The sequence below is a fragment of the Rattus norvegicus genome, chromosome 20 (genome assembly GCF_021556685.1).
Source record: "Rattus norvegicus strain SHRSP/BbbUtx chromosome 20, alternate assembly SHRSP_T2T, whole genome shotgun sequence".
Lineage (NCBI taxonomy): Eukaryota > Metazoa > Chordata > Mammalia > Rodentia > Muridae > Rattus > Rattus norvegicus.
Window position 1 is genome coordinate 29,127,116 of NC_141553.1, and position 16,198 is coordinate 29,143,313.

Below are 16,198 nucleotides of genomic sequence, written 5' to 3' on the forward strand. Positions count from 1 at the left end.
TAGAAAAGTTAGTTAACTTATGGGTACCCACAACAACTATATAGGACTTACATGATGTGTGTTTCCCCTCCCTCCCTCCCTCCCTCCCTCCCTCCCTCCCTTCCTTCCTTCCTTCCTTCCTTCCTTCCTTCCTGCTGGGGATTGAACCCAGAGCCTCACACATGCTAGGTAAGCTGCCCAACCACTAATCACATCCTTTCCCCACTACACACTTTTACATTTCCATTACAAACCTTGAAACTGAATTTTCTCTTACTGCAGTCAAGTTGACTAAGTCCACCCAGCATGAGAAGCACATTTTCTTAGAAGAGGAATCTCTGGGCCAGCCAGTAAATCTGGCTGAGAGTGAAAAAGGGGCAGGAAGCCCGGCAGGCTTGTTCCCTGCTGGCAGGCTTGTTCCCTGCTGGGGACCGGCCTTCCTTTAGTTCTATACCTTGTGGTCACTCTCGGAGATTTCCAGTCTCAGTTTTGTAGCCTCTTCTGGTGTCTGATGGTTATGCACCAGACTGAGAGGAAGGAGTTGCGGGTCCAAGGTGAATGCTGGGAAAAATGACCACAGTCAGCCCTTCAGTCTTGCCACTTGTTTCCTTCCAGTGTAAACCACTGTGTTACTAGAAATCAATACTTCCCCCTGTGCTCTCCTGAGGAAACAAACTCAAAATAGTGGTTCCACAGAGCAGGAGAGTGTAGGGCAGCAGGGTGCTTGAAATTGTTTTCTGACAGGGCTATATGTAGCCCAGGCTCATTTCAGTCTCTTACATCTCCCTCCCCAGTGCTGGAATTACAGATGTGTATGTGTCATGATACTGGCTAAGAGGGTTCCATTTTAACTTTGAGTTCTCTGTCAGAGAACTCTTGGGTTTTTGTTTAGTTTTGGTTTATTTTGTTTTTGAAACAGGGTCTCTCTATATAGCCCTGGCTGTCCTGGAACTCACTCTGTAGACCAGACTTGTCTTGAACTCAACAGAGATCCACCTGCCTCTGCCTCCCAAGTGCTGGGATTAAAGGTGTGTACCACCAATCCCACTGTAAACCCTTGGTTTTCTGACCGTAACATGTTTCTTCCCAGTGGTTCTCAATTCTGTCTTTACTTGGTGACAGAGAAAGGTTTTCTGGGCTGGGGAAATGGCTCAGCTGATAGAAGTACAACTTAGTTTGCACTGGGAATGTGAAGTGCATGGGTCTAGTACAGTAGTAGAGTGGCTCACCTAGCTTAGATGAGGAGCCCGGCTTAGTCTCTGGAAAACATTTGAAAAGGCCAACATGGTAAAGTGTGCTTGCAATGTTAGTGCTGGGAGGCAGAGGCAGGCAGATCCCTGGGCATTGTGGGTAGCCATTCTACTCTAATCTGCAAACCACGAGTGAGACCGCATCTTAGAAAACAAAATCAAACCCATGATAAGGCCAGGTGTGATGGCACACTCCTTTGATCTCAGCACTTGGGAGGCAGAGGCAGGCCGATCTCTGAGTTCAAGGGCAGCCTGGTCTACAAAGTGAGTCCAGGACAGCCAGGGCTCTGTTACACAGAGAAACCATGTCTCAAAAAACAAAGACAAAAACCCAATGATATTTGAGAACACCAGCTGAGATTGTCCTCTGACCATTCACACAGTCACCCCAACACACATGAACCCACATTAAAGAATTTGTCTTTTTTTTTCTTCTTCTTCTTTTTCTTTTTTTCTTTTTTCTATTTTTCAGAGCTGGGGACCGAACCCAGGGCCTTGCTTTGCTAGGCAAGTGCTCTACCACTGAGCTAAATCCCCAGCCCCTCTACTGACCTTTTTAAGCCTTGACTGACATAGAGCTCCCTATTTAGACCATGCTGGTCTCAAACTCACAGACATTCACCTGCCTCTACCTCCCAAGCTGGGACTGAAGGCACACAGCATGCTGCCTGCAAGAATCTAGTTTCCTTCTGACCCTTTACACCCATAGCACAGGGTGTGTACATTGGTTTCCAAATGCCTCCCTGACCTGGGTAGGAGAGCTTCCCCTTAGAGCATCCAAGTCCGTCCTCATTGCTGTCCGTGGAGAACACAAACACTGGCAGGCTTACATTCCATCTAGTCCTCCCCATGTAGCCATAGTTCTCCTTAGCTGGTCATCGTGTTCCTTTGAACAACAGGGACTCCCATAGCACAGAGCTATGCAGTGTCAGGAAAGTGCTAGATGATGCCGAGAATTCAGAACCCCCGGGGTTGTTATAAAACAGGAGGAGGACAGCACAGGACTGGAATTCTTTGACTGGACCTTTTCATTTAAAATCTCCCATCAGATCTTTTATTTTCTAAACAACAGAATGCGCTGTCTTCCTGCCCCTCATGAACAGTCGGGTTTTCCTGCTGCTTTTGCACTCAGAGTTTGAGCTTTTTTCCTGTCCCCCTTTTCATTTAGGCACTGAATTCAGGGGAGCAATTTGGTTCATTTATTCTCATTCTCTCCCAGAATTCAATGAAAAGTTTTCAGCTGAGCTCCAGTCACCTGACCCATAAAACAGGTTCAGGGAAAGAGATCTTTGTGCAAGTCATGCCTTAGCTTTCGGAGGCTGGGCTAGGCCTTCCCAAGACCTCTCTTAAAGAAGCTGCCACAGCAAGGGATTAAATGGCTATCTGAAGGGAGCCTCAGTTCTCTACCTTACATGGCAGGAAAAGATCACTAGGCCGTTACCGAGCTGGAGCCTTTCCTCTGGGGAATGAGGAGTCAGTAACAGAACTGTATTCAACTGTGAGCGAGCAGATTCTTAGTCAAGGATGGGAGAACTGGAGGGTCAACTTACAGGTTCACCTCTCCACCCATTAGGGCCCCGGAGGGCATAGATAGGTGTGAAGGACTGGGGTATGCTAATAAAGGGGAGGAATGTTCTTATCTTTCCTGGGTACCCGTCAAGGTCGCCCAGGCATTTGGGCACCTCCTCCTCGTCTACAGCTCTTTCCTGCTGTCGTGTCATCTGTCAACTGTCTCAGTCTGTGGAGTGTGACATCAGCATGCAGGTAGCATCGGAATGGTGCAGGTGCTCACCCTGGTAGCCATCTTGAGTTTCACCCATTTGGCCGGCCCACCCAAAGGCAGCCTGTGGACTGGGGGCATCGTGCCTTCAGGGCTACACATGACTAGACAGGAAGTCCAGGCTGGGTCAGGCAAGCAGTACAAGACTAGGGCAGGGTGATATTTCAAGACTTAGGCCCCACCAACAAAAGGTAGATTAACAAGGGGAAATTGCACACATTTGGCCAAGTTGTATATAACACGAGAGCCTCTAGAACAGAGTATACTTACCTGTCTTTCTTCTTACGCTCGATAGAGTGGACGGCCATGTGAGATACAAGTGGAGCATAAAAGAATATGGCAAGATGGCAATGAACGGGGGGGGGGGGGCTTCCTCCCTCCCTCCCTCCCTCCCTATTTTTCTCCCTCCCTCAAGAGTTTAATCTTTAAATTTGATAGTAACTGGGTTACTAGGGAGACAGAGCACAGATCTAATACATTCCCACATTATAGAAGTCACAGAAGACAGGAAACTCAATGGAGACCTTGCATACCCAGAGTAGCTGGCATGCAGTTCCTTTGGGCCAGGAGGAGAGGAGGGAAGGAGAGGCCAGAACTGTGTGCAGTCAGGTACAGATGAAGCTCTACAGGCAACCAGTCGCCATGCTGCCCTCAGAACATGAAAAAGTCTGCCTGGACATAGTGAGGACTCTTAGTTTCTTCTCCCTGGTGATACGATGTGATTGGGTCCTTAATGGAGCCTTAGGAGTTGGACTGACTGAGGGCAGTGAAGGTGAAGAAAAGACAGAGAGTGCCTTTTGTCTCTGTGAGTTCAAGGCCAGTCTGATCTACATAGAGTGTTCAGGACAGCCATGGCTATACAGCGAGCCCCTGTCAAAAAATAAAAAACAAAAATAAAATAAAAGGCAGACATAGGAGCAGAAAGCTGGTCAGACCGTGCTCTCAGATGGGGCCTCAGCATCTCGGGTCTCAGCATTCTATTATACGGACTTGAACACAGGGTGGTTATCGAGTGCAGCTGAACATGGCGATGGGCTATTGCGTGCAGCTAAACATGGTGGTAGACTATTGCATGTAGCTGAACATGGCAGTGGGCTGTTGCATGCAGCTGAGCATGGCTGTGGGCTATTGCGTGTAGCTGAACATGCCAGTGGGCTATTGCATACAGATAAATAAGGAGGACTGGTTTATGATATACAGCTGGATTAAGGGGACAGGTTCAGCTACTCTGGTAGGAAAGCAACTGTAGGGGAGCATTCTTCAAGCTGTCAGTATCCAGGGGTATTGTCTTGAGAGAGAGCCATAGTGGACATCGTTGGCACGCTGCTTGAGTTTGGTCCCCCAGGAAGGTTTCCTTCTGAGCTGAGGCTATGCATGCAGTCCTTGGCCCAGACATGCCTATGCCAACACATTCACTCAGGGCTTCCTCACTCAGGGCTTCCTCTGTGCCCTGTAGTCACGGTCTTCTGAGTGTGGACAGTCAGTCACAAGGTGTGAGTCTCTCCAGGGAGTATCTTAGGACCCACTCCAGGGGAGAAGGGCCATGGGAGGAAAAGAAAGCATCCTGTCCCCTTAAATGCAGAGTGCTGTTTGTGAGGTGACCTGTCCGGGACCCATCACTTGCTGTGTGCCCGTGGTCAAGTCGCCCAGCCTTTCCACTCACACTGAACAGTAGGTGCGGGTGAGTGTAGCGTCTGCTTCTCGAGCTGTGAGGATGCAGCGGGCAGGAGCCTGTGGTGCCTGCTCAGGAACTGTTGGCTTCTGTAGTCGTTGGTGCTGCTGTCACTATTGATGCTGTTTACGGTTCAGCTTCGTCTTTTAACATACCCTTGTTTTGATGTAGGGATACTGTTTTAAAAATCTGTCGTGAATGAGTTCATAACAATTTAAATGGACAAGTGAGCACTGTCATAAAGTCAAGAGAAACAACCAACAACTTTTTACAAACACATTACCAGGGCATACTTGTAATTCATAACAGGCATCATTTCCCTAATATGTGAAGACTAATAGTTTGGTTTTAAAAGGTGGAAACTTGTAAAGCTCTTTATGGTAACATGCTTCCATGTGTTTAACAGTGCTCCAGGGATCATGTCTAAGGCGTGCTCACAGTCTATAGACTGGAGACATAACCATAGTGTCTGTGTGTGGGCATGTGTGGTGTCCAGGCGCCTGAGGAGGCCAGACAAGAGTGGTCCCTCTCAGAAATGCTCTGACACCCTCCTGTGCCTGCTTATAGTGGTTTCCGTGTCCTCTCCACACCCAGAATGTTCTCTGTCCCTTGTTCCTGCTGCTTCCCATTGCTCTAGCCTCTCCAAGGTTCCTGTCTCTGCTGAGGTGACTTCCTGCATCCAGCTGCTAATCTCCTCAAAATAGACTTTCCCCAGCTTGCTTGAAGACCTTCAGTGGGTTTTCTCTGGCTTGTGAACCTGACCTGGGTGTGTGTGTGTGTGTGTGTGTGTGTGTGTGTGTGTGTGTGTGTGTAATCTATTGATCTCTCCTTAAGTCTTCTCACTGTAACTTTCAGGACACCTCCCAACATCTAAACTGCCTGGCCCTGCTCACCACACTTGTTTCTGCCTCTGAGCCCCATACCCTGTCTCGTACATGCCCCGAGGTCCAGCTCGTTTCTGGTCTCCTCTGTGTGGCCTTGCTTACAGTCAGTGCCCAACCCAAAATACCAGATCATCTAAAGGTTGGAAAGGGTTTTGTTGGCTAACGTCTCAGAGAGTCACCATCACCATGTTGGTGCAGGCTTGATGGTATTCATAGGTGCTGGGATGTGAGGTTGAGCTTCTTCCCATCAAGACTAGAAAGCAGAGAGTGGCCAGAACTACATGCTAGGTCGGCCGCAGCCTTCTAGAGCAGTGCCATGAGCTCTAGAAGCTCTATGAGCGGTGCAATGGGGTCCATCGATCACAACATGATTTAGACTCAGAGACAACAGTGCCCATACCCTCACCACACACTTAACATTTGCTGTAGAGGCGTTTTGTTTTTGTCTGTATTATTGAGACAGGAGTCACCTAGCTTAGCCTCAAATGTTCAGTCCTCCAGCCTGAGGCTCCTGAGTGCTGGGGTTACAGGTGTTCACGTCCATCCTGGCCCCAGGTAAGCTTTTCATTGGAGTAGAGAATGCGTGTCCACATCACAGGGAAGCATGGTCAGATCTGGAGGCAAGCAAGCAGGGACTCTTGGTATGACCATAGTCACAGCCTCCGCACTTCCCTCTTCTCATTGGCTTCCTGACCATCAGTGCTAAGTGATAGCCCACATCAGCAACTGAGCCAGGAGCAGAACCCAGTTCCCAGTAGACAAGAAACAGAGGGACCCAACAGAGTCGGTAAGTTTCCATACTGACTCGGCTTTTCCTTGACAGCCAGTTAGAATTGAGATATGCTTCCCACTCCCAGCATAATTAGAGGTGATACAAGTTTCCGTAAGTCCCCTTCAGGGATTTCTTGACAGATTTCCAGTGTATTCATAGACGCGTCATGCTGTCTCCTCTGTGTACTTGAGACAGAGGGTGAGGTCTGTAGCAGGAGGTTTGACTCAGCAGATATTCGTTGGTCCCGTGTAGACAACTAGGTTCTGTTACAGCGTATACAGAATATAGTGGGACTCCGTTCCTCCTTCCACAGGGTTAATATTCTGATGAGTCACTAGAAATAATTGATAGCACCAACAGCAAGGCTTCATGCTAAAAATATATCAGTGACTAAGGAATAAAGTAGGTGAGAAATTGGTGCTTGACCATCTGTCCTAAAGTCTTTCCAAGCATTCGCAGAGAACAGGAACACCAAGGTAGGAAAGGCTATAAAGAAGGCTAGCCTGAGCTACAGACATCTACATGCAGGAACTTGGGAAGGTAAAGTAAATGCCAGACGTAGAGAACAGGGAGATGTTAGAGCCGCCATAAGAAACTCCTGGTCCTCAGTAATAGATGACAACTTAAAGGCATCTCTGCTTGTCCAGCTCCCTGTCTCTGCTCACTGTGATTTTCTTTATCCCACGCAGGTAGGTGTGGTGGGTGGTGTCACTGCATGAGTTGTCTTCACAGCCTGCACTGGCCTTGGAGAGTGTGAGCATGTGTTCTCTCTCCTGCTAATCCTAAGTACTTCACTGGAATCACGCCTAACTAACTTCATTACCTTACACGCACGATTTCCATTCATCAGGTTGAGTGTAGAAAGGATTCCCCTGGGCAGATCATGTCTCCGGGGTCTGTAAGAGGAAAAGCCCAGGCATGGGTGGCTCACTTCCAGCTCCTTGCTCTGATGCCTCCTTTACTTGGGACTGTGGGCAGAGAGGAGGTAGAGGACTCAAAGTCCTTCCAGAGTAACTTGTAGGACATCTGAGCTCCCGATGGCTTCATTTTGTCCCTCCTTTGTTTCTTGGTTATTACGTATTTTCTGTACCTAGAGGGCTTCGGTTTGCAAAGCTGTAAATCTTTCAGTCTTGTTTACGTGGGTTTCGTTTCAAATTAATGTTCAGCAAAGGGATTAGCAGATAACTATTTCAGCCTCGATTTTTTTTTTTTTACAAGAGTGGATATGGTTTGCACAGACTGCCTGAGCCAGGAAACAGAGTTAATTGTGTAAGTCAGTGCAGGAGAGGGCTGGTCTCCTTTAAAAAAGACAAGAGAGTGTAGCTCAAGCCTCCACATAGATCCTCTGGGGTCAAATTGATGTCATGTTGAAGAATCAATATTTACTGGACTTTGTAAAGTTAGCTTTTAATGAACCTCAGACATTTTTCTAGGCCACTAATTGCAGGAGGAGGGGAGGTGGCAGCGCCTGGAGTTCGTGAGTGTGGGGGCTGGGCTAAAGTGAGGAGACAGCTGCCAGTGTGCAGAGCATCGCTCCACCCTTAGTGTCTACTCAGTGGTGTTGGGTACTTGTATGGAAAGGCTGCTTGGAGCTGGGATATAGTTTGGAGGTGGAGCACATGCAGAAACCCCTCAGCTCAAGCCCAGGACCAGAGGGGAAAAAAGGAAGGGTTCTTGGGTTCTTTCTGACTGTAAAGAGAACAGTTCCTAGCTGAAGGGTAGCCATTCCTTCCATCCCGGTTCTTCCCAGGCCTGACTTAGCTTCTGAGATGAGCTAGGCTAAGTTCAGGGTGGCGTGGTCATAGACTGCTCTCTGCCAGCCCTTCCTCAGCTCTGGGATGAATTTCAGTGTTATTTCAGATTGTGACTTTTGAATGTATCTTTACAAGGTCAGGTTCGTCCCTCCCACTGATGCTCTTGACTGCACTCAGGACGGAAGAGTGCAGTGTGGGACAATTCCTAGAGGATGCTGGCCTGAGTTCTCAGAGAGACCCAGTGTTCTCTGGCAGTGCTGTGCGCTTGAGCACCAAGTGTCCCTTACCACACTGTCCCCATCATGTTTGACACTGGGATCCATCTCGTGCTCACACTGTCAGTTCCCCTAGCTGTTGACAAGAAGGCTTTTATTTTAGGTCACCCTAAGAAAACCTGATACTAATGGGTCTCACTCAGTAACTGAAAGTCAGACACCCGTTGTCAAGGCCTGTGAGTGCGCGCAGCCCCAGGCGCCTTACCACGTGGTCTTGGCGTGTCTGCTGGGTAGAGAACTCTTGGCTTTGACTTTGCAGCCCTCCTCCGTAGTGCATTTTCTCAGGGAGACTTCAGGACTAATGAAGAGGAACCGGCTGTCCTTTCTCACTCCACCCCCTCCCTCCTCTCTAGGATCATTATTCAGAATAAACACCGAGGGAAAACCTGGGGCGGGGGAGGTTGGGTGTTGTGGTGTGGTGTTTAAAGGCAGAAGGGACAGTGAACATTTTCATCTCTAGCTCTCTTTGATTTCTTCCTTTGCAGACATTTGAGAACTTCTACTTTGGTTCCCTGAAGCTGAATTCTATTCACATCTCCCAGAGGTTCACGGTGGACAGCTTCGGAAACTATGCTTCCTGCGGACATGTTGACTTCTCCTGACATGGGTATAGAAAGCACTAGAAATGAATGTCTTCCTAAGGTGGTGAAGAAGAGAGGCTTCATTTCAGTCACTGGGGTGTGGGTGTGGGAACTCGGATGATGTGCTGGTTAGCTTCCTGTCGATTTGATACAAGCTATAGGCGTCTGGGAGGAGGGAACTGGAGTGGCAAAAATGCCTCTACAAGGTTGGCCTGTAGGCATGCCTGTGGGGTGCTTTCTTGAGTAAAGATTGATGCGGAAGGCCCAGCCTGCTCCACGTGGTGTGAGTCCTGGGCAGGTGGTCCTAGGCTGTATGAGAAAGCAGGGGACAAGCCATGAGGAGCAGGTGGTCCTAGGCTGTATGAGAAAGCAGGGGACAAGCCATGAGGAGCAGGTGGTCCTAGGCTGTATGAGAAAGCAGGGGACAAGCCATGAGGAGCAGGTGGTCCTAGGCTGTATGAGAAAGCAGGGGACAAGCCATGAGGAGCAGGTGGTCCTAGGCTGTATGAGAAAGCAGGGGACAAGCCATGAGGAGCAGGTGGTCCTAGGCTGTATGAGAAAGCAGGGGACAAGCCATGAGGAGCAGGTGGTCCTAGGCTGTATGAGAAAGCAGGGAACAAGCCATGAGGAGCAGGTGGTCCTAGGCTGTATGAGAAAGCAGGGGACAAGCCATGAGGAGCAGGTGGTCCTAGGCTGTATGAGAAAGCAGGGGACAAGCCATGAGGAGCAGGTGGTCCTAGGCTGTATGAGAAAGCAGGGAACAAGCCATGAGGAGCAGGTGGTCCTAGGCTGTATGAGAAAGCAGGGGACAAGCCATGAGGAGCAGGTGGTCCTAGGCTGTATGAGAAAGCAGGGGACAAGCCATGAGGAGCAGGTGGTCCTAGGCTGTATGAGAAAGCAGGGAACAAGCCATGAGGAGCAGGTGGTCCTAGGCTGTATGAGAAAGCAGGGGACAAGCCATGAGGAGCAGGTGGTCCTAGGCTGTATGAGAAAGCAGGGGACAAGCCATGAGGAGCAGGTGGTCCTAGGCTGTATGAGAAAGCAGGGAACAAGCCATGAGGAGCAGGTGGTCCTAGGCTGTATGAGAAAGCAGGGGACAAGCCATGAGGAGCAGGTGGTCCTAGGCTGTATGAGAAAGCAGGGGACAAGCCATGAGGAGCAGGTGGTCCTAGGCTGTATGAGAAAGCAGGGGACAAGCCATGAGGAGCAGGAAGCCAGGCCTTTCCCACCTAGGTTGATGTTGCTCATGGTCTTCACCTTAGCAATAGGAAGCACATTTAGGACAGATGCTGTTTGTCCTGGGAGGCCCCTCCAAACCCCCAACACCACGGTCCTTTCGATGGTCATCCAGGTCCACAGTGTCTGCTGAGATGCTCGTGGGTACAAGGAGGGCTTGAGCCCAATCCCTTTGGCTTGGTTTAGTGTGGCCACAGTCCTGTCCTTAGCAGTCATGATTACATTTATATTGCTCGATCTGTCCATTTTAATTCTCAGTTTAGTCCCTAAAAGTATTTGGGTGGCTGGGGATATATCTCAGTTGGTAGAGTACATGAATACTGCACATGAGACCATGGGTGAGATCCCCAGCACCATGTATTTATGTAGTATCTGGTGGCCGATGCCTGTAGTCCCAGCACGTAGGAGGCAGAGGCAGGAGGATCAGAAGTTTAAGGTCAGCTTTGGCTATATAGAGAGTTCAAGGCCAGTTTGGGATAGATGAAACCAAGAACTCTCCCAAAAACTGAAAAGAATCCTAAGGTATGGGGTTGGGGATTTAGCTCAGTGGTAGAGCGCTTGCCTAGGAAGCGCAAGGCCCTGGGTTAGGTCCCCAGCTCTGAAAAAAAAGAACCAAAAAAAAAAAAAAAAAAAAAGAATCCCAAGGTATAAATAAGAATACTGTTCTTCCAGAACACCTGGGTTCGATTCCCAGCACGCCCATGGAGGCTCACAACATTCTGTAACTCCAGTTCCAGGGGATCCAACATCCAATTCTGTCCTCTACAGACCAGGGATATAAATAGCGCTCAGATATATATGCAGGCAAAACAGCCATAACACATAAGATAAAGAGAAACAAACATTAAAACAAACAAGCTGTAACAGTGTTGGAGTCCTGTTCTGCTGCATCCCAGTCTTCTCTGGTTCCTTCCCAGGAGAGCATCGGAGAACAGGGACTGACTGAGGCGTTGGCCATCGGGAGCCTGGCAGCACCACAGCAGCAGGCCCTTCCTTCAGGCTCCAGTTGACTGACGAGGAGGACGCTCCAGCCTGTGCTCCTCCCTCCTGGCTCTCATCCTCCCCCTCATCCTTGGCTTCTTTTTCCTCATTCCTCATCCTCCAGCCCTCCTTTCTGTGAAGCCTGTCCATGAACTCTGTGGTGCATCATGGTGCTGTGGAGAGGTGGTGCTTCTCTGTGAGATGGCACAGCACAGGCTGTCTGCAAATAAATGAGCTTCCCAGGCCGCTGTGCCGTGCCCTGGGAACGGTGACTGTGTGTTGGGTGCTGTTCTTTTACCAAGGATCACTCGTAAGTGCATCAGGGCCTGCTTCCCCAAAAGGCTCCCACTTGCTGCTGACGGCAGGCGGTCTTGTAGCTCACCTTGGGGTGTTACACAGGACGGGGCTTTACTTTGACCCTGCTTTCCTCCCCAGAGCTTCTCTCCCCGCTGTCAGGTGGCCTTGTCTGTTAACTTTTTGGGGTGTCAGGTATTAATGACTTACGCCTGTGTGATATGTCAGATTCTCAGTTCTTGACAGAATTGTTATCCGAGCACAGGGTTTCTGTTCTCTACACACATGAGCACATACCTCATGGTTAGGGAGGCGCCGTTTCGTTAGGCGGTTTCCCAGAGGTGACAGGATTGACATCGTGATGACTAACGAAATGTACATGAGGATTTGTGTGTTTTGTAGTAGTTTGTATATTGGTAGATGCTAGTAGAATTAGGATTCTTTTTTTTTTTTTAATTTTTATCTTTTCTTTTGCTTCTGATTTTTGAGACAGTATCTCTGTGTAGCCTGGTTGGCTGCCTTGGAACTTGGTATGTAGACCAGGCTGGCCTTGAACTCACAGAGATCTGTTTGACTCTGACTCTGCCTCCCCAGTGCTGGGATTAAAGGCATGTCCACCACACCTGGTCAAATTTGAGAAATAATTTTCTTTTTTGTACAAACAGTAGTAACTAATATTAACAGACTACGCCTACTGGTCATGTATTTGCACATGACTCAGCCTTCCCAGTAGTGCGCTGGACACTGTTGTCATTGCTGTCATCATCATGGTCATCATTGTCATCATCATTGTCACCATCATCATTGTCATTACCACCATCACCACCACCACCATCACCATCACCACCACCACCATCATCATCACCATCACCACCACCACCATCACCATCATCACCACCACCCTCATCCTTACTTTTTAACCTGAGGATTAACAAGATTAAGAAATCTAGAGATGGCTCAGTGGTTAAGAGTGCTTGCTGCTCTTCCAGAGGTCCTGAGGTTGGTCAGGTAGCTCACACTTGCTTATAACTCTAGCTCCAGGAGATGCGATGAGGCTCTCTTCTGGCTTCTGTGAGCACCAACATACATCACACACACACACACACACACACACACACACACACACACACACACACACACACACTCTGACATGCATACATGACACGTGCACACAGACACTCAGAAATACATAAATCTTTTTTTAAAAGGTTAAAATTTTTGCCTGAAGCCTTTGGTCTCAAAGTCTAGTTTTTGCATTGCCAGGATCCCCAAAACCTTTTAGGAGGGGTTTATGATGTCCAGACTAATTTTATAAAAGTGCTAAGGCATTGTGGGTTCTTGAAGAACCCATTGAAGTTAACTGACCCGTTTTTGTTCTCAGTTCTTCTGGACTCGTGCTAGTGATTTTCTTTTCTACCTGCTGTTAGGAATTGTGTCCTGCCCGGACCTCCATGTTGCTGTTTTTGGAGACAGGGCCTTTAAAGAGGCAGTTAAGTGACATGTGAGGCCATTAGGGTGGACTCAAGCCCCACTGGCCTGGAGTCCTTAAGAGGAAAGTAAAGACAGGACTAGGATTCACACAGAGGAAGGAAGGGCCTGGGAGACCCTGTGGAAGCCACGAACAGTGACTTCTAGAGAGACTAAGCCCGAATGCTTTGATCTTGAACTTGGAGCCTCAGGAACTGTGAATATAAACTGACTGTTCAGAGGCCTTGGGTCTGTGGCACTTTGTTATAGCAGCCCTCACAGTCAGCTGCTGGGTGCAGAAGCTCTTAGACTACCTGCCTTCCTTTGAACCAGACATTAAAGGGATTTGAAAAGAATGAAAAACAATGCCCCCTTTTCCCCTAATTGTGAGGGATTTATGTTTCTCATATAATACACCATTGTTTTATTAATGTGAAATGAGATTATTTTTAAATAAGTATATTTTTATTTTTTTTCCTGGTTCTTTTTTTCGGAGCTGGGGATCGAACCCAGGGCCTTGCGCTTCCTAGGCAAGCGCTCTACCACTGAGCTAAATCCCCAACCCCATAAGTGCATTTTTAAATTCTTAGTTTTATTTTCAAGCATACTAAATGCCAATGTGTGCCTGTTTCACACACACACAGAAGTTCTTGGGGGTCCTCAGTAGTACTTTGGTGTAAAAGTCTCCTGAGACCAGAAGGTTAAAAACCATATAACGCTGTACTGTCTTCCCTATGGGGTCGCGCAGAGGAGACTGCTGTGGTTTGGACGCTCCTCCTCCAAGGCTATGTGTTTAAAAGTTTAGTCACAAACCAGTGGCATTATGAGGAGGGAATGGAACCTTGGGAAGTGGGTCCTTCCGGAAGGAGCTAAGGGCACTTGGGGGTGTCCTTAAAAAAGACAGTGGGGTGCCCAGGCTCTGCTCTCTGTTTTCCAGCTACTTTGAGGAAGCAGGCTCCTCTGCCTCTCTCACTGTGATGTGCTCCGCTGCCCCGGAGCCAAAGCAGCAGGGACCCTCCAACAGCAGAGACAGTAACTCTCAGAGGTGCTCCCAGGTGTTTGTCACAGTGACACAAGGATCAGCTGGGAAGGGTTTGCAGCCTCAGGTCACGTGATACACAAGAGCTCTACCACTGGCCTCCATCCCAGCCCAGAGCATAAACCAGATGAGCTCTCCCCATCCACTCACGTTACTCTCAATAGATGGGGAGCTTCTTTGCTTTCAATATCCATGTAGTAGTACTTTGTAAATACTTGTTTTGTTTGAGGTGGGTGCTTGCTGTGTTACCCAGGCAGGTCTTATGTTGCCTGTCTGGAAATGACCTTCTGTTTCAGCCCTCCCAAATCCTGGGGGTACAGGTTCACACAACACAGGGACCAGCTGTTGGTACAGTTTTAAATTTAACAAGCGGATGATTGGTTAATGGTTTTAGTAGGTTCTCTAGAGGAACAGAATTTACAGAATATATACATACACTTGTATAGAATCTATATGGGGTTTATTAGAATGGCTTACAGACTTACAGCTATACCCAACAATAGCTGTCTACCAAAGAGAAATCCAAGAGCCCAGTAGTTCAGTCCATGAGGCAGGGTGTCTCAGCTGTCTTCAGTACTCAACAGAATCCCAAAGAAATGCCAGTGAAGGAATGGACTTGCCAGTGAGAGCAGGGGCGAGCAGGCAGAGAGCAAGAGCTCCCTTCTTCCTGTCTTTTACAGAGGCCGCCCAGAAGGCGGTGGGTCTTCTCACCTCAAAAGATCCAGATGGAAGGTGGGTCTTGCCACTTCAAATGACTTAACTAAGGAAAAAACAAACCATTTGCAGGTGTGTCCAGCCACTGGAGTTTTAGTCAATTCCAAATGTAGTCAGGTTGACAACCAAGCGCAAATGTCACAAATGAGCGTGAATTGGTTTCTAGATATGCTTGGCAGGGATAATTTTGAAGTATCTTTGTGCAATTATCTTTTTGAACTTATAACATCTTAGAAATGAGAATGATGGGAAACATATTGGGCATTTTTATTAGAAAATTAAGGTTCTCAATTTTCTATTGTTAGTATTAAATGCAACAGAAAAATGTAAGAGACACACCCATCCATGCTTTTTAACAAACACGTTTAGCAGTATCTCATATTTGGGGACTGTGGTGTGGAAAGGCTGACCTCCCAATAATTCTCTAGAAGAAAAGCATTTTACTTTATAAACCAGGTTATGAGTTCTTTTTTTTTTTTTAAGGATTTATTTATTTTGTATATGAGTGCACTGTAGCTGTCTTCAGACACACACCAGAAGAGGTCATCGGATCCCATTACAGATGGTTGTGAGCCACCATGTGGTTGCTGGAATTTGAACTCAGGACCTCTGGAAGAGCAGTTGGTGCTCTTAACCACTGAGCCATCTCTCCAGCCCCAGGTTATGAGTTCTTTTGCATAATTCTTAGGTTCACCAATTTGGATTCTTCCCCCTAACTAGCTTCTTCCTCAGCTCTAGCAAATGTCTCGGGTTGTGCTGCTGCAGGAAGCAGGTCTCCTTGAATGAGCTGCCCATGTGTGGAAAACGTTCTGACCTTCATGGGTCCGAAGGCAGCTGCAAGTTCCTGAACTGGCATTGGGCTAGTTTCCATACTCCGCATTAAGCAGCTCTGGTGACTAGACCACTGGAGCCCTTTGTGCATCTACTGTCTGCTAAGTGCCTTGAAGACATGTGGATAGCTATGACTAGGATTGAGGGGCATGTGGCTCAGTGGGTAGAGCACTCATCTACCTGGATGAAGGCCTGGGTTTGATGTCTCAGGAGGCACTTGATAGCTGGAGGCAGGAGAAAAAATCGAAAGGTCACCCTCAAGCTACATATCACATTGGAAGCCAGACTGGGCTACAGAAGACCACTTTGAACTAAAAAGACCAGGATTAAGAAGATGGGGAGGCCTGGGGAGATGGCTCAGTGGTTAAGAACACTGACTACAGCACTGATTGCTCTTCCAGAGGTCCTGAGTTCAAATCCCAGCAACCACATGGTGGCTCACAAACATTTGTAATGGGATCAGATGCCCTCTTCTGGTGTGTCTGAAGAGAGTGACAGTGTATTCACATGCACACAATAATTAAATCTTAAAAAGAAAAGAAAAAGATGTGGGAAAGATAAAAAGATTTGGTAACTCTTCAGAACAGTGGATTATACCTCTCCAACACAAGGGACAAACTGCTTTGTTTTTGCAATGCCTGGAACAGTTCTGCTCAAGTGTCACAGCCATTGTATGATATGTAGTGTAG

At 48.0% G+C, this 16,198-nt stretch overlaps 1 protein-coding gene across 8 annotated transcripts in view; it reads left to right on the forward strand.

The window, feature by feature from the left end:
- Positions 1-11,436, forward strand: part of Ascc1 (activating signal cointegrator 1 complex subunit 1) — an 89,457-nt gene extending 78,021 nt beyond the window's left edge. For all 8 annotated transcript variants that reach the window (XM_087597216.1, XM_087597217.1, XM_087597219.1 and 5 more), the window contains 2 exon segments: positions 8,852-8,973; positions 11,101-11,436. In XM_087597216.1, coding sequence (XP_087453342.1) covers positions 8,852-8,968 — 117 coding nt within the window. In that variant the 3' untranslated portion in view covers positions 8,969-8,973; positions 11,101-11,436.
- The last annotated feature ends 4,762 nt before the right edge of the window (positions 11,437-16,198 follow it).